The sequence below is a fragment of the Quercus lobata genome, unplaced genomic scaffold, assembly GCF_001633185.2.
Source record: "Quercus lobata isolate SW786 unplaced genomic scaffold, ValleyOak3.0 Primary Assembly Scq3eQI_158, whole genome shotgun sequence".
In the NCBI taxonomy this organism is placed as follows: domain Eukaryota; kingdom Viridiplantae; phylum Streptophyta; class Magnoliopsida; order Fagales; family Fagaceae; genus Quercus; species Quercus lobata.
In genome coordinates, this window is record NW_022154991.1 from 1 (window position 1) to 16,103 (window position 16,103).

The 16,103-nt window shown below is 36.4% G+C and overlaps 1 protein-coding gene across 1 annotated transcript; it reads left to right on the forward strand.

Moving 5' to 3' along the window:
- Positions 1-70: 70 nt before the first annotated feature.
- Positions 71-7,286, forward strand: LOC115973646 (protein trichome birefringence-like 10). The gene is made up of 4 exons (XM_031093897.1): positions 71-825; positions 2,109-2,498; positions 5,528-5,686; positions 6,424-7,286. The coding sequence occupies exons 1-4, from the start codon at positions 371-373 to the stop codon at positions 6,797-6,799; spliced, it is 1,380 nt and encodes a 459-aa protein (XP_030949757.1). The 5' UTR covers positions 71-370; the 3' UTR covers positions 6,800-7,286.
- The last annotated feature ends 8,817 nt before the right edge of the window (positions 7,287-16,103 follow it).

The window sequence follows — 16,103 nt, forward strand, 5'->3', positions numbered from 1 at the left end:
TTTTTTTTTTTTTTTCTTGGTAAAGATTATGAATTTGTCTTCCTTTTCTGAAAATTATTTTTTTAATAGTTGAGTTACAAGACTATATAATAAAGAAGAAAACAGCAACGTTTTGAATGTTTATAAATAAAAGCATTTCATTTTCTTGTTTTTGACAATAGCTGAAGCTGTTCATAAAAAAAAAGAAGAAGACAATAGCTGAAGCTGAAGCTGAACCAAAGAAAAAGAAAAGAATCCCTATAGTGCAAAGCAGTTTTAGACATTAATGCTCTCTCTCTCTCTCTCTCTCGCTCTAAAACCGACATTTTAGAACACCCTTTAGACCATTCTATAACATACGCATCTTTCTTTTAATCATCTATCCAAAGAGATGACAAAGAGCACAACTTCAAAAGACCAAGAAGGCACGATGACTCACTTGGATTTCTTCAAGAAATTTAAGCGCTTGAACCCTCTTGAGCCTTCACTAGCCATTCTTGGCTTCTTTCTGGTCACCCTTCTCTTCATTAGTTGCTTCTATTACTTGGATTACCACACTGTTGCTAGAGGAATCACCTGGCTTAATTTGTATGGTCCATTATCTTCTTCTACATCAGCAGCAGCAGCAGCAGCAGCCAATTTGAGTGTAAGTCTGGATTTCCTTGATGAAGCTGGTGATGTCTGTGATATCTTTGATGGGAATTGGGTTTGGGATGAGAGCTATCCACTCTATCAGTCCCAGGATTGTCCTTTCTTGGATGGAGGTTTTAGGTGCACTGAGAATGGTAGGCCTGATAGTTTCTACACAATGTGGCGTTGGCAGCCCAAAGATTGCAACTTGCCCAGGTTTTGTACTTGTTCATCTCTTTGTTTTTTCTTGTTTAGCTTTAGTTTGGTTGCTGAGAAAATTTAGAAGAAATAGTATCATTATTAAGCAAATTTTGAATGTCATGTTGTTTATTGGTTTTTCCAAAGAAAGGAGATTTTGCATCAGGTAAAGTAATAGGTGTATTAGACCATTGTGAAGAGGAGGCCTCTAAACTCTCTTTGGAGCCAAATAGGAAATTCAATATTTTTTTGTTTGTTTGTTTTTGGTCTTTTTCCCCTTGTTTTAAACTTTAATCTGTCAAAACTACTTGTGTAGAATTGGGAATGATATGGTTATTTTGATATATGCATGTGGATTAGTTTATGATCAATTAGTTGTGTTGTAAATTCTTTTTTCTAAGCTGCAACAAAGAAGAGGTTTTTTTTTGGTACTGCTATCTAAGCCTTAATACAGGATTATGGCTTTGTCTATTGTTTCCTCTCTATAAGTTATGTTTTATTGATTGATGGTGTCCTTGCCATTGTCTGTTGGAGTGATTTTGATTTCTGTACAGCTTGTTGGTTTTTTCTCTTCTGTTGCTTATCTGAATCCGTGAACTTTCAGCTTTGGTTTCAAGTGGTGAGGTTTTTTGTTTCATTTTATTTTTATAAGTACCTTTGTGTAAGTTAGCTACAATTCAGGCCTTTTTTTTTTTTTACTTTTCTTTTCTTTCCTTTTTTGGTACCATTCAGTTTAGCAGTAGAAGAAGGTAGAGGAACACTAAAAATTACATTAGTAGAAGTAATAAAAAATGACATTCCAATTAAGGGTGTAATAGAGAATATAACTTTAGAAAGAGTAGAATGAAGGAAAATAGTACATATGGCCGCCCCTAACTAATCTGTTGAGGATCCATAGCTGACCCCAAAATTTTGGGACTAAGGCTTTGTTTGTTGTTGTTATTTAGTTTAGCAGTCTCCTATATCAAACTCATGTGCCCAAAACAATCTTAGTGATACTGTTCTTTGTCTTCATTTTGTTTGTCTTCAAGTGTGAGTAGAAGTATGTTCCTATTTTACATGCAATTAATAGTTAATACTAACCTTTTCATATCTCATAGCGTTGCAATTCAGTCCTTGTGATTTCTCTTATATGTTTTGGGATTGTCAACCTTGTGGCTTAAATGAAGCTTTTCCCATGTTCAACTGTTTCTGTACAAAGAATTTTTTTCTTGACATAATTAGTTTGTTGGAAGATGAAAATCTTATTTGTGGTTCTCTAAAAATCTTATTTGTGGTTCTCTCCTTTGTCTTGAGAATAGATTTGTTGCGGGGAAGATGTTGGAAAAGCTGCGAAATAGGCGGGTTGTATTTGTTGGTGACTCAATTGGAAGGAACCAATGGGAGTCCCTCCTCTGCATGCTCTCCTCTGCTGTTCCTAACAAGACTTCTATCTATGAGGTGAATGGGAACCCAATTACAAAGCACTCGGGCTTCTTGGTGTTCAAATTTGTTGACTTCAACTGCACTGTTGAATACTACAGATCTCCATTTCTAGTAGTTCAGGGTCGGGCTCCTGCTGGTTCTCCAAAAAAGGTGAAGGTAACTCTGAAAGTGGATAAAATTGACTGGATTTCTAACAAGTGGAGAGATGCAGATGTGCTGATTTTGAATGCTGGGCATTGGTGGAATTATGGGAAGACTATAAGAGAGTAAATATATTCTATCCGATAAATTTTTCCTAATTTCTGGTTTAATTGCATCCATTTCATATCTATTTTCATTTCCCATCAACAACATAGGGATATGGATATCAGGAAGAAATTTAATGAATCTACAAAATTAAATAGAAGGCTGAAAACCCACAAGCTAAATGACAGGTTTCTTAAAATTTAGCAATTTGATTGATAATCAAGGTCTTAGCTTGTGACTTTAGTAAGAGAAAAGCATATGACTATCTTTTTTTAATTTTCCATAGAGGTTGGAATTTAGGATGAGAAAAAGTCTAGTGCAAGTAAATTTGCACCATTGAGATGTTTTTGAAGAAGCTCTACTCTATCCTTGGTAAGGACGATTGGTGCCAAGATACATATGATTCAGTTACTATAACTTCACATGGGGAGTCAACTCCAACACACACATGTTATTTTGTGTTAGTTATAGATGAAACAATTAATTGGAAAGAAGGTTCTTTGGTGCTGTTCATTAGCATACAATATAATTTTTCAGTAAAGGTGTAAATTTGAAATTATAAATTAAAGGTATAAGTTGGAATCAATTAAAAGATAGTTCATAAATCTAACATCATTAGACCTCGTATAAACTTTTAATATGGGAAAGGTTAGGATTGATACCGTGGTACACCCTCAAAATCTAGTTCAATCATTGAGTCCAATGAGCAAATAATGAGGAGGATATCATGAACAGATATTGCCTATATGGTTTTTGAAGGCTGACTTAGATGGAGATGTGCTTCTAGTTTCATATTTGATCTTCATATTCCAAACTAGCTAAGGCTAGATATGATTTCCAAAGAAACAAGGGGATAAGAAAAGAAGATTCTAATGATGCTTTTAAAGATCATATCGATGCCTCTAGAAGTTTGTTTACCAGTTCAAGTAAGATTTCTAGTTCTATTAGGAAAATTTAAGAATTTGATAAGAGTTGATTAAAAATTAAGTGTTTAATCATGAGAGACACGTTGGCCTTAGTTTTTTTCCCCTCCCTTTCTCTTCTCCATTGCTTATCTTCTCAGCATTTTGTCATCGTTCATGTTACTGTTCATGTTTAGTGTTCATGGTGCTGTTTTCAGCTTGAGGACAGATTCGATGTTAGTTTCTTCCCACCTCTTTAGCAACGCTAAATCAAATATGTTTGCTGCCTACCAAAACCCTAGTCATTCTTGAACAGTTCAATAGTATTGGGTAAAGTTCCTATAAGCTAAGTCAATGAAAGTGGAGGTGTTAAAACTTAAAAAAGAGGTAGAAGTTGATGTCCGCTAAGGTAGGGACTGGAGAAATGCAAACTTGAATTGCTTAATTGAACATTCCTTTCCCTCAAAAGTGTGTCTATTTCTTCTTTTTTGTCTTCCTTTTTTTTCCCTTCACATTAAGCACATCGGAATTGACTTCCAAATCTCACCAGAAGCTTGTTTATCAAGTTTCCTTTCTAGCATGCCATGAGAGCAACTACTGACTTGTGATCACTCAACTAATCCCAAAGAGACAGAAATTCAGAGTCCATAACTCATGAGCTATTGGATGGTGTAGAATGGAATGGTCCACATCTTCACTCTTAGCTTTGCACATGCAACACTAGTCCATAACTATTATTTCGTGTCTCCTTAAGTTGACCATTGTCAAAAATTTCCCTAGGGCAGTGGTCCAACCAAACCATCCAAGTGAAGCAACCTGTGGCGAAGTGGATCTTGGAACCATCTTCCACTTCAAATCTTGCAAATTTAACAAAATTGTCCTAACCAAGTCTAATATGTTTCCATAAGCACACTCCATAAGCCTCCCTTGCTGTAAACAAGCACCAACCACCCTGAGAGGTGCCGTGGAGAATATCTATTAGCTTCCTCTATAGTGCATCCTGCTTCACAACATACCTCCACAGCCATTTGCGTGGGAGAGCTTTGTTAAAAAGTCATAAGCTTTTTAATCTCTAAACCCTCTACTTTGCATAGGAGAGCAAAACATTTACCAGTTCACCAAATGGAACTTGTGATCTTCACCTGTACCACCCCACAGAAAATCCCTGTGAATTTCCCATCCTATTAGCCACACCAGCATGCAAAGGAAATAATGATAGATGAGTGCTATTGGCAAAAAAAAAAGATGTGATATCATCAAAGGTTCCCCATTTGTATGAATAAGGGTGAATCTGTTTTACGTATTGCCCTTCAATTGCCCTTGAAACCAATTTTATGAAGACTTCCTATAATTGGAACAGAGAGAAGAGGAGAGAGAGGGTCACCCTATAGTAATCCTCTACTACCATCAAAGAATCCACTTGGAACACCATTCACTAATATACTTATCAAAAAAAAAAAAAAAAAAAATCCATTCACTAATATTGAAAAATAACGGTGGAAAAACAAAAATTAAATCCAAGTCCAACATTTTCCCCCTAAACCACATCCATGTAAGATATACAAGTTTTACTCCCAATTAACATGGACAGTTTTAGCGGCAGTAATGGTTCATAAACTATAAGCATTAAGCACTGACAGTTAATTCAAGGGACTGTCATCTAAAGTATTGGGATTCCTACGGTGGCAAATGTTTGGCAACTGTCCTTTTTCCCCCCCCCCCCCCCCCCCCCCCCCCGCACCCCCCCCCCCCCCCCCCCCCCTCAAGATTATAGGTAATAGTGGACAGAAATTCCTATTACTCTGCTTAACTCTATTCAAGGCCACTTTTGATCTCATCTCTCTATCTCATTGCTTTTGCTTTTCTTCTCATCTCTCTTTTTGTGGTTCTAAAATTTTCTTTGGGAACTGTATATGAAGAATTTCTGGCTACAGGTATTGAGATTTTGAAAAAAAAATTGTATAGGCTCTGTGTGCAATAAATATTAGAGTCTACATTTGGTTATGTATTCCTCATGAAACTGAAAAACTCAGGAGTTAAAGCAGAAGGTCATTGTTTGCAGGGATTTATCTACTCTTGATGTATAGGCATCATTGCTTCAAGCTATAATTGTATTATGATGTGTGATATTTGTATTTATTTGTTAGGGGTTGTTACTTCCAAGAAGGTGAGGAGGTGAAGATGAATATGAGTGTTGAAAGTGCATACCGACGATCGCTTGAGACTGTAATGGATTGGATTAGTAGCCAAGTAAACATGAGCAAGACTTATGTCCTCTTCCGAACCTATTCTACTGTGCATTTCAGGTTTTCCTTGTCACCTTTTTCTGGTAGTCTCTTTGATTTTTGTCTCATTATCTACCTCCATATCACCTAATAATTCAATTTGAATTGCCAATGAAATATTTCTCAAATTGCACTTCCTCCTCTCACAAGTGTGGGTGGATGGTGAGGTCAGGTTCAAAACCCATTGGGTGCATGTGTTACTTACGAATAAAAAAGAAGTTTGAATTTTTAGCTTTGGAGGTCTGTTGTGGTTTTAGCATATGCTGGTAACATTTGTATGATTTGTGACACCAAAAGATTCTAATTCCAGATATCTCCATAGGTAGCTAATTCTAAAATATTTCTACTGGAGGACTTTTCCAGATTGATATGTTGTGGCTTTGGACTCTTTAAAAATACATCTCAAATAAAGTAAACGGGATGTTATAATTATCCTCTTACCAATTATTAGGGTGTGGCAACCTGAATCCTTTCGTCCGTTATATTTTGTCATATAGCTGACCAGGTATGAACAAGTGTCAGTGAAAACTTCCAAAAAAATCCTTTCGTCCGTTATATTTTGTCACATAGCTGACCAAGTATGAACAAGTGTCAGTGAAAACTTCCAAAAAATATTACTAGTTCTGAGATTCGTTGTTTAGTCCACAAGAGATAAAATGCTTTTATTCCCTTGATGTCTATTGGTAGTTATGATTGTTATTTTTCATCACTTATAACAAAATTTGATTTTGAACTGGAAACTTGGCTGGATGTAACAGAGGCGGTGATTGGAATTCTGGTGGTGGTTGTCACTTAGAAACACTACCTGACTTTGGCTCACTTCCAGTTTCTGATTCAGACAACCATTTCAAAATTCTCTATGATGTGTTAACAGAGCGCTCAAACAAGCCACAAGTAATGAAATTGGATTTATTGAAAGTAACAAACATGACATTATGGAGAAAAGATGGCCATGCTTCTGTTTACTATTTAGGGCCTGAGACTGGGCCAGCCTCCCTCAGCCGTCAAGACTGCAGCCATTGGTGCCTGCCTGGTGTCCCTGATTCATGGAATGAACTTCTTTATGCACTTCTCCTCAAGAGGGAATCCTTTGGGAGACGAAATTCTACAAAACCTTCTCAACCTCCATCATGACAGCTTCCTAATTTACATCAGCACAATTAGAGGAACTCAACTTATAATGATGTTACTGTTTGACAACCGGTGAAATTATTGAATATAAAGCTGAGTTGGGGAAAGCTCCATTCTGGTCAGTTGAACAGGCACGTTTTGACTCAGCATTTGGGAAATGTTGTTGCAAACCAGTAAATACAATATATTCTTATTTTTGATAAGATTTTTCCCTCTTTACTGATGTATTCTGTGACTGGTCAACAGATGATATGCATTAACTGTTGAGGAATCATGTCTGTCATGTTGGGTGCTTTTTGAGGGAATGCTTGGTGGCACATTTTTGGTCTCTAGACACATAGCTTGAGCAGGAGGGTGCTAAAATTTAGTGTCAGAATGTGTTTAGGAGGCCTTCTTGAGGCAAACTTGATAGTTGTGAAGAGATATACACACATACAGGTTTTTGGTTTTTGGCATATGATGTAATTCTTCAGAAAGAACAGAAAAAAAAGAAAAAAAAAAGGTGTAATGTTGCTGATTTTTCTTACTTAAATTTTGTATTTAGAAAAAAAATTGTAATTTCATTGCTAATTGCTTCCCTGTTTGTAATATTAACACTAGAAAATTCAGTTCTCTTTTCTGTCCGTTTTGTTAATGGAAAGTATGAAGCGAAAGAAAATTGAGTGTTTTAGAATATCTTATGCTAACCTAAAGCGCCCCCCCCCCCCCCCCCCCCCCTTCACTTCCCCTTGTTTTGGCATGCTTTTTGGATTGGAGGTCGTATGGCATGGATGTGAGCTTTTCAACTGTGTTTTTATGCTTCTCTATAATTACTATCTTTGAGGTAAAAGTAGAATATGAGTTTCTAATACTCATGTTGGTGAAGAAGGAAGAATGGGCACCAAATATATTCTTGTAATGCTAAACACTACTCAATCTGAATGATAGGGCAAGAATGTATTGACTCCTTGTGATGAATTAACCAATTAAGTAGTCAAGTTAATTAATTAATTCAATTAGCATGCAATAAGCGTGGTAGCACAAACAAATCACCAACTAAGTTAATATGCAACGGAAAATAAATTAACATGGTGATTTGTTTACGAATGGGAAAAACTTACATGGCAAAAACCTTCACCGAATGATTTTAAGATCACCACTCTTGAAAATCCATTATTATCATAACAAACGGTTACAAGTAAAGGAATCTCAATACCTTATACCAACCTACAGTTAAACCCTTACCCCAATATCCAATTGGACTTGTTCTGTAGTGACAATCTCTCCTTTCAATGCACGGCTCCTAGCACGTGACTAACCAATTCGATGCGCGGATCCCAGTACGAGACTTACACACCAACTTGAGAAGGATGTTAGCTGCAAAGTTTTTCAATTCATCACACGATAAAGATCATAAAGCTCCTTAGTTACAAAACCCTACGGCGTACAAACGTAGCAGCTTTTTCAAGAGAAATATGAATTAGAGCATATGTCTCCAGTTCACAATATGCTTGTGAAAAACCTTTGCATTGATATGCATCAACTGTGACGGCCCTTAAAACAATCTTTATATATGTTTAGGGTTGTGGGAAAATAAAGTCCAAACATCTATACACAGATTGGATGAAAATCAGTTTGAAAATCTAATTTTCTTAAATCTCGATAGATACCCTATCTATAGAGCAACTGTCGAGCATCGGACTTAACACAGCCTTTTAAACCTCGATAGATGCTATTTGTCTAGATACCTGTCGAGTTTTAAAATTTAGCACTTCTTCACTTGATTTTTGAACAGACATGCATAACTTTAATACTTGGACTTGAAACCTTATTCCTTGAAACATTAAACACATCCTAGATTTACCCAATTACAAGTAAAATGCATTTTGTCAAAGGATTAACCAATTCTATATTGACATATGTTCCTAACATGATTCACATATGTCCTAACAATCTCCCCCTTTGGCAATCCGTGACAAAACTACAATAAACAAATGAATATATGAGAGAAGTCATAAATCACTCAACTTATACTCACTTGTTGAATACAATAAAATCTATTCTAACACAAACTCTTGAAAATTTTTGCAAGAAGAAAGTTTATGGCAGAAAGACTTTGACAACTTGTTTTTTTAAATACTTTAAACAAAACTCATCACAACATCTTAGTGTAAAATAGAAATAAAAGATTGCATATAATATATAAGAAACATATGCATAAAGAGAGAAAAGAACCAACACATGAAAAGATAGGTGAAAGAACTGTAATAACAACCTCATCATATATATATAATATCATAAGTATAAGGTTTATTATCACAAAGTAAGAACATTGTATCTATAAAAGAAGAAAAGAAGAAAATATATAAGTCCTCATTACATTCCTCAAAATATAAACACTCCCTCTAACAAAAATATCCTATGCTAACTCTTCTCCTATGTATACGACTACTCTCATATCCAAAACTAATTCCCCTTTTTGTCACAAATTACAAAGGGTAAGTAAATCAAGCAGTCATCGTGTCGTCACCGAAAGAGCTAGCATCCTCATCCTCATCATTATTATCGTCATCGGAGTCACCATCATCGTCCTCATCCTCATCCTTAGATGCCTCTAGAGAAGGAAATAGAGACTCTACGAAGCCACTAAGGTGAGCCTGTCGTCAAGCAATACGGCCGACACGAGTGTTCACCTGACACAACTCATCATTGAGTGTGTCAAGGCAAGCATCCATGCGTTGTAGCTGTGCCATGACCGCCTTGAGGGTCACACCATCCGCCGATGAAGAAAGAGCGGATGTGGAAGGAGCGGAAGAAGCTGGAGGAGTCGTTGTCTCTGTCCATGGCTGCTTGGGTTGAAGTTGGGCCTTGCTTTGTCTGACGGTAGCAGCGTCTATGGCACACATAACCGAAAAATGAGGAGACTCGAGATAGGAGATAGAAAAATAGCAAAGAATCCGCATGATAACTGAAGGAAAAATGAGCTTATCACGGGTAGCCGTATCCCTATAAACATTTATGAAGGATAGAATAAAGTGAGAGGAAAAATCAATAATGAGTCCCTCAAGAAGGGATAACAAAAATCGAGCATAAGGCTCTATGATAGAATTATACTGAGACAATGGATGGAGAATAAATGTCATCACCATGTTAAGGAACCTCGGACCTTTTGCAAAGCCCGAGCAAGGGCTGATTCGACGGTCACCCCAAGATGAGGGTGTCTCACAAAAGCAAGACGAGAGCTCGTCTTTAAACACAGTCCTCAGACGCTCACAATCGGGATAGTCAGCAAACTTTACCCATGGTACATGTAGCATCTTGGATATAAGATCCAAAGTGACTACGATGTGCGTACCTTGAATGCGAGTGACAAAATGAGGTACTGAATAATCAAGTCCGTGCATATTGGAGTAAAACTCTTGTATGATCATGGAGGGGCAAGTGATCAGAATGCCACACAGTGACTCCCAACCCCTATTGTAAATGATAGTAGGAAGGTCAATATCGAAAAAGTCCAATAGAACGACTTGGTTTTCCGAATGAATGCCTCGTCGTGCAAAGTTCTCCGAAAAGTCCTTACGGGCTTTATCATCACGGAACCAAACGTAAGATGGAGTAGAATCAGAGGGGGAAGAAGAAGAAGATGCCTTGGAATGAAGAGGGTTTCGGGATGGAATGGATTTTTCTTTAGGTGCCATAGAGCAACTAACGAAAGAAAGAGAGGGAAAAAGAGACAAACAGAAAAGCACCAAACAGTTCAATATAAGAATATAAAGAAATGAAAATACATATGCATGAAAAATGCATGAGCATGTGATATGCAACAGTAAAGACATCATGGGCTCAGCCCAATCCAAACCTACCAGCACACATCATTTCAACATAATAATCACACATCTAAAATGCATGAATCATAGTTAAAATGCATATGTGATGCAATGCATGATGATTTAAAATCATTTAAACAAAAACCCGTCCCAAAAATTTCACAAAAACCTCATTAAACTTGAAAAGCCCTAAAAACTTTTCAAAAACCCAAGACTTAGGTCAATAAATATGAAATGCATGATAGAATACAGAAAAAGGATCATACCAGATGAAGAAAACTTGATTTAGGCCAAAGATCAAGTGGAGTAAGTGAAGAGGTTTAGTTTGAGGTGTTTAGGAGAGAGAGAAGAGAGTTTCTATCAAGAGAAATCAGAGAAAATGAGAAAAGAATCGCGCTGACCCTTTTTATAGAAATCTCAATTTCTCGATAGATCGAGAGGTATCAATAGCTATCGAGAATTAAAAAAGCGAGATAGAGCTATCGAGAAGCTATCGAGGAGCTATCGAGAGGTGTCCACAGCAATGTGACCTTGAGGGATCGAGAAGCTATCAAGCATACAGAAACTTCCTTGATGGATCAAGTAGCTGTTGAAAAACTATCGAGATTAAGTCTCAAGAATCTTGATGGATCGAGATTGTGATAATAGCTATCGAGAAAGGAAGTTAAAGAGCTTGATAGATAGTCTAGCTGTCAAGAGATGTCCAACAGCTGTCGAGATTGCTTAAAAACAGTTTTTCAAAGAAGAGAAAAACACAGACATGAATGTAATCAAACATGCTACTCAACCAAAGATGCAAACAACATTTTAAACTCTCAAAACATCTTTCATCAAGAAAAATGTCAAGCATTCGAATCCAAAACACATACACACACTAAACAAGTTTAACTAATTTCTATTTCAAAAACAAGTCTAGACAATTTAGTGAACATATATTAACACATGTATTCCTTGTGATGGCTAAATCACATTATACCTGCACATGTATCAAGAATAGCAAAGAATGTTACGTGTTGTGTGTGAAAAATATCGCAAGATTGCACAAGTGTCTACATGTTATGACAATTTGAGATATGAGAAAATCACTTTAACTCACACATAATCATAACTGCTTGATGGAGACTATCACCTTCGAGGTATATCCTATAACTCATACATCTCCTATAAGACACGCTTGCAATCATATATAAAACATTTTGATTCTTTTTACTTTTAATTTTCTTTGCATATTTTTCTTTTGTTAAGCATATCATGCATAGGTATATAAGAGAAAGAAAAAAAAATACCCAATGATGTTAAGCTTTTGAAATTGCACTTATGCTATGCTGAAGCATATAGATATCATTTCATGATTGGCGAGTAACAGTGGTGAGATTGTTATTTATGCATTTCTCTTAGGATTTTCCAGTCCTTTCCGTCAAAAAGAGTGATATGAGTGTTAAGTACAAGAGATTACTTAATCTTACTCATCACAAATACGAGCTATAAAACTCACTTACTTAGTTATGCATAGAGATGCTCATCTAAGCTACAAAAGATACAAAAAAAAAAAATTTGTTTCAATAGCCAACCAAGGTACACAAGTACCAATGTACACAAACATATACTGTTTTTGTATTTTTCTGATTTTTCAATATATATATATATATATATATTTTATTTATTTATAAAAAGCAAAATAAAACAAAACTGAAAATAAACAAACAAAAACATTTTAAACAAAGTTAAGCATAAACTAAACTGGCTCAAAACAAGAAAGCAAAACACACAAAACACACAAGTAATACATACTTAAAAACAAGAAAGGGAGAGAGAGAAAAAATGACTAAATCACTTGGAGCCTGTTTCCTTCTACACTTTGGAAGAACCTTTCCTTTTTGCAAACCCTTGATTCGACGGTGAGGGGGAAGAATTGAAACTGTTCAAGTTCGAAAGAAACATGAGGGCATTGAGTAGATCTCCAAGAGAAGCAAAGGAGGATGGAAATTGATTTTGGTTTCCCGACGAGATTATACTATTACTCTATTGAGTGGCTAATCACTTATAGCAATTAGGTCGAGTATGTCCAGTTGCTCCACAGTGATGATAGAGATGTTGCTTCTTCTATTTAGGCTTTTGAGTGTTTCCCTTCTTAGGCCTAAGGTTTTTAATCTCTTTCTTATCAAACTTAGGGGTGCTCCTAAGATAGATTTACCATTGTCTATGTTCTCACTAGCTCAAACAGTTTTGACATCATTGTTTTCAAAATCAACATTATTAGAAGGTGAAACAAAAACAGTAGTACTAGTAGAAGCAATATTAGAAGAACAGAAATCATACCCTAAACCGGTTTGATAGGAAGCAAATTTCTAAAGACTAAGCATCTCGTCAAGCTTTGCACTTGAAGTCCTCTCCAGCTGAGCTCTGACTTGAAACAATTCTGCCTCAAACTTCTTGATCTTCTTAGCGAAGAAATTATTCTCAAATCTCAGTGCTCCAATGGTTTAATTGGCTTCATCAAATTTCGTGAAGATTTCTTCTCGTTCAAGCTCCACTTCACTGAGCTTCTTGGTGGCCAACCTACACAACTTCTAATGTTTTTCCGAGACCTTGTATAATTTTGCATAGGCTATGTGGATGTCATCCTATTCATCCATCTTCTCAAATTTTGACTTCACCAAGTCCTCTTCTTCATCCACATCTTCAACAATCCTCTCAGTAGGATTTACAGTGGTAGTGAAGGCATTTAGGATTCCATCATCCTTATTATCAGAATCATCTTCAAGCTCGGTGTCGCTCAAAGTAACAGCAAATGCCTTACTTTTCCCAATGGTCTTGAGATACGTAGGGCACTCTTGTTTCATGTGACTGAAGCCTTGACACTCAAAGCACTTTGGTCCTGAGGGAATAGTGTACTGACCGCCATCCCTAGCTTCCTTCTTTCCTTTGTCTTGGTTCTTGAACTGAGACGAACTGGACTGCTTGCGGTCTTTGTCAAATCCTTTACCTTTGGCATTCTTCATAAACTTTTTGAGTTGCTTGGTGATATAGGATTTCATCTTAGAATCTTTATCGTTTGAAAACTCATCAGTGTCATTGCTCTTGGCCTTCAATGCCATGCTTTTTCCCTTACTAGATTTCCCTATCCTTGTCAAACCCAACTCATAGGTCTGCAGATACCAACCAGCTCTGTCAAAGGAATTTTATCAATATCCTTTGATTTCTCAATCGCGGTGATCTTGGCATGAAATCTCTCGGGTAGAGATACGAGAACCTTTCTAACAATCTTGGATTCAAGAATGGTTTCCTTAAGATTAAAGGCTAAGTTCACTATGTCATTGAGCTTGGCATAGAACTCATCGAATGACTCATCCTCCTCCATCTTAATCTCTTTGAAACTTATAGTAAGCCTCTAAAACTTCGAATCCTTGATAGCCTTAGTTCCTTCATAGGCTGTCTGAAGGATGGTCTATGCTTCCTTAACAGTTTCAGTAGAGGATATCTTCTTGAATACCTCATTCGTGACCACACTGAATAAAGAATTCAATGCCCTGCTATTGAAATTTGCCGCCTTGATCTTAGTATCATCCCAATCGGCTGGCGCTTCCTTTGGCTTGGTCCAGCCTATCTCCATAGCTTGCCACACATTTTCATCTAATGACTATAAGAAAGCTCTTATACGTACTTTCTAGTATGCATAGTTAGTGCCATCAAATAAAGGAGGTATAATAAGAGACTGTCCTCTATCTATGACAAGCAGGGGTCAATGAATCACACAGTAAAGATTAAAAACTAATCAGAGTGTGTCTGCTCTGATACCACTTGATAGACCAAGAATGTATTAACCCCTTGTGATGAATTAACCAATTAATTAGCTAAGTTAATTAATTAATTCAATTAGTATGCAATAAACGTGGTAAAACAAACAAATCACCAACTAAGTTAATATGCAACATAAAATAAATTGACACGGTGATTTGTTTACGAATGGGAAAAACCTACACGGCAAAAACCCTATCAGGTGATTTTAAGGTCATCATTCCATAGAATTCACTATTATCATAACAAGCAGTTACAAGTAAAGGAATTCCAATACCTTATACCAACCTACAGTTGAATCCTTACTCCAGTACCCAATTATACTTGTTCTGTAGTGACAATCTCTCCTTTCAATATACGGATTCTAGTACGTGACTAACCAATTCGATGTGCGAATCTCAGTAAGTGGCTTACACACCAACTTGAGAAGGATGTTGGCTGCAAAGTTCTTTAGTTCATCACACGATGAAGATCACGAAGCTCCTTGGTTACAAAACCCTACGGCGTACAAATGCAGCAGCTTCTTCAAGAGAAAGATGAACTAGAGCATATGTTTCCAGATCACAATATGCTTGTGAAAAACTTTGCATTGATGTGCATCAGCGGTGACGACCCTTAAAACAATTTTTATATATGTTTAGGGTTATGAGAAAAGAAAGCCCAAATATCTATACATTGATTGGATGAAAATCAGAACTGAAAATATGATTTTCTTAAATCTCGATAAATACCTTATCTATCGAGCAACTATCGAGTATCGGGCTTAAACAATCTTTTAAACCTCAATAGATGCTATCTGTCGAGATAGCTGTCGAGTTTTAAAATCCAGCACTTCTTCACTTGATTCTTGGACAGATTTGCATGGCTTTAATACTTGGATTTGAAACCTTGTTTCTTAAAGCATTAAACACATCCTAGATCTACCCAATTATAAGTAAAGTGCATTTTGTCAAATGATTAGTCAATTCTATATTGACATATGTTCCTAACATGATTCACATATGTCCTAACGCTGATAAAGGAAGAAGACCTTTAATGACATTAATCATTTTGCTTTCTTTCTAGTTATTGTAACACCTAGCATGAGACACGAGAAATGCATCAGAGGATTCTGTTTCAATAAGCTATAGATATCATCTTATTACATTTAGCTTTATCATGAAACTACTGCATAGGTATGGTATCCACTGATTCTTTGTTTTTCAGTGTGAGTCCTTGTAATCTTCTTTACGAAATACCAGACTTTCTTATTGCTTGAACGGGGTTTTACCTAAATGGTACTTTGGCTAATGAACTAGTAAATTTCCAGGAGTATTTATAGCAGTTAGTTAGCTTTAAAAAGTTTGGTTTGTGCAAGGTGCAAAAGTACACATACTGCAGTATATAGGTGGCCTGATCAAATTGAAACCCATGAAAATGCTGCTTAATTGATTTGCTTTGTTGGAATTATGGAGGTGTCTTTAGCTTCCACATATCTAGAATTCTATTTGGGAGGTAAATTGAAATGCATTGCTTAATGAAAATCATTAGTAGTTGCGACATAGTTGATGACTTAGCAGTTTAAGGAAGAGGATTGTCTTATTTGTAGACCAAGCAACTTGAATGGAACACTTCAGTTTTTCTACAAATGCAGTTCGTTCCAGGTTAGTCACTTTTGTTTTGTATGACGTGCATTTAATTCACTGCATCAGTTTTGTAGGCTT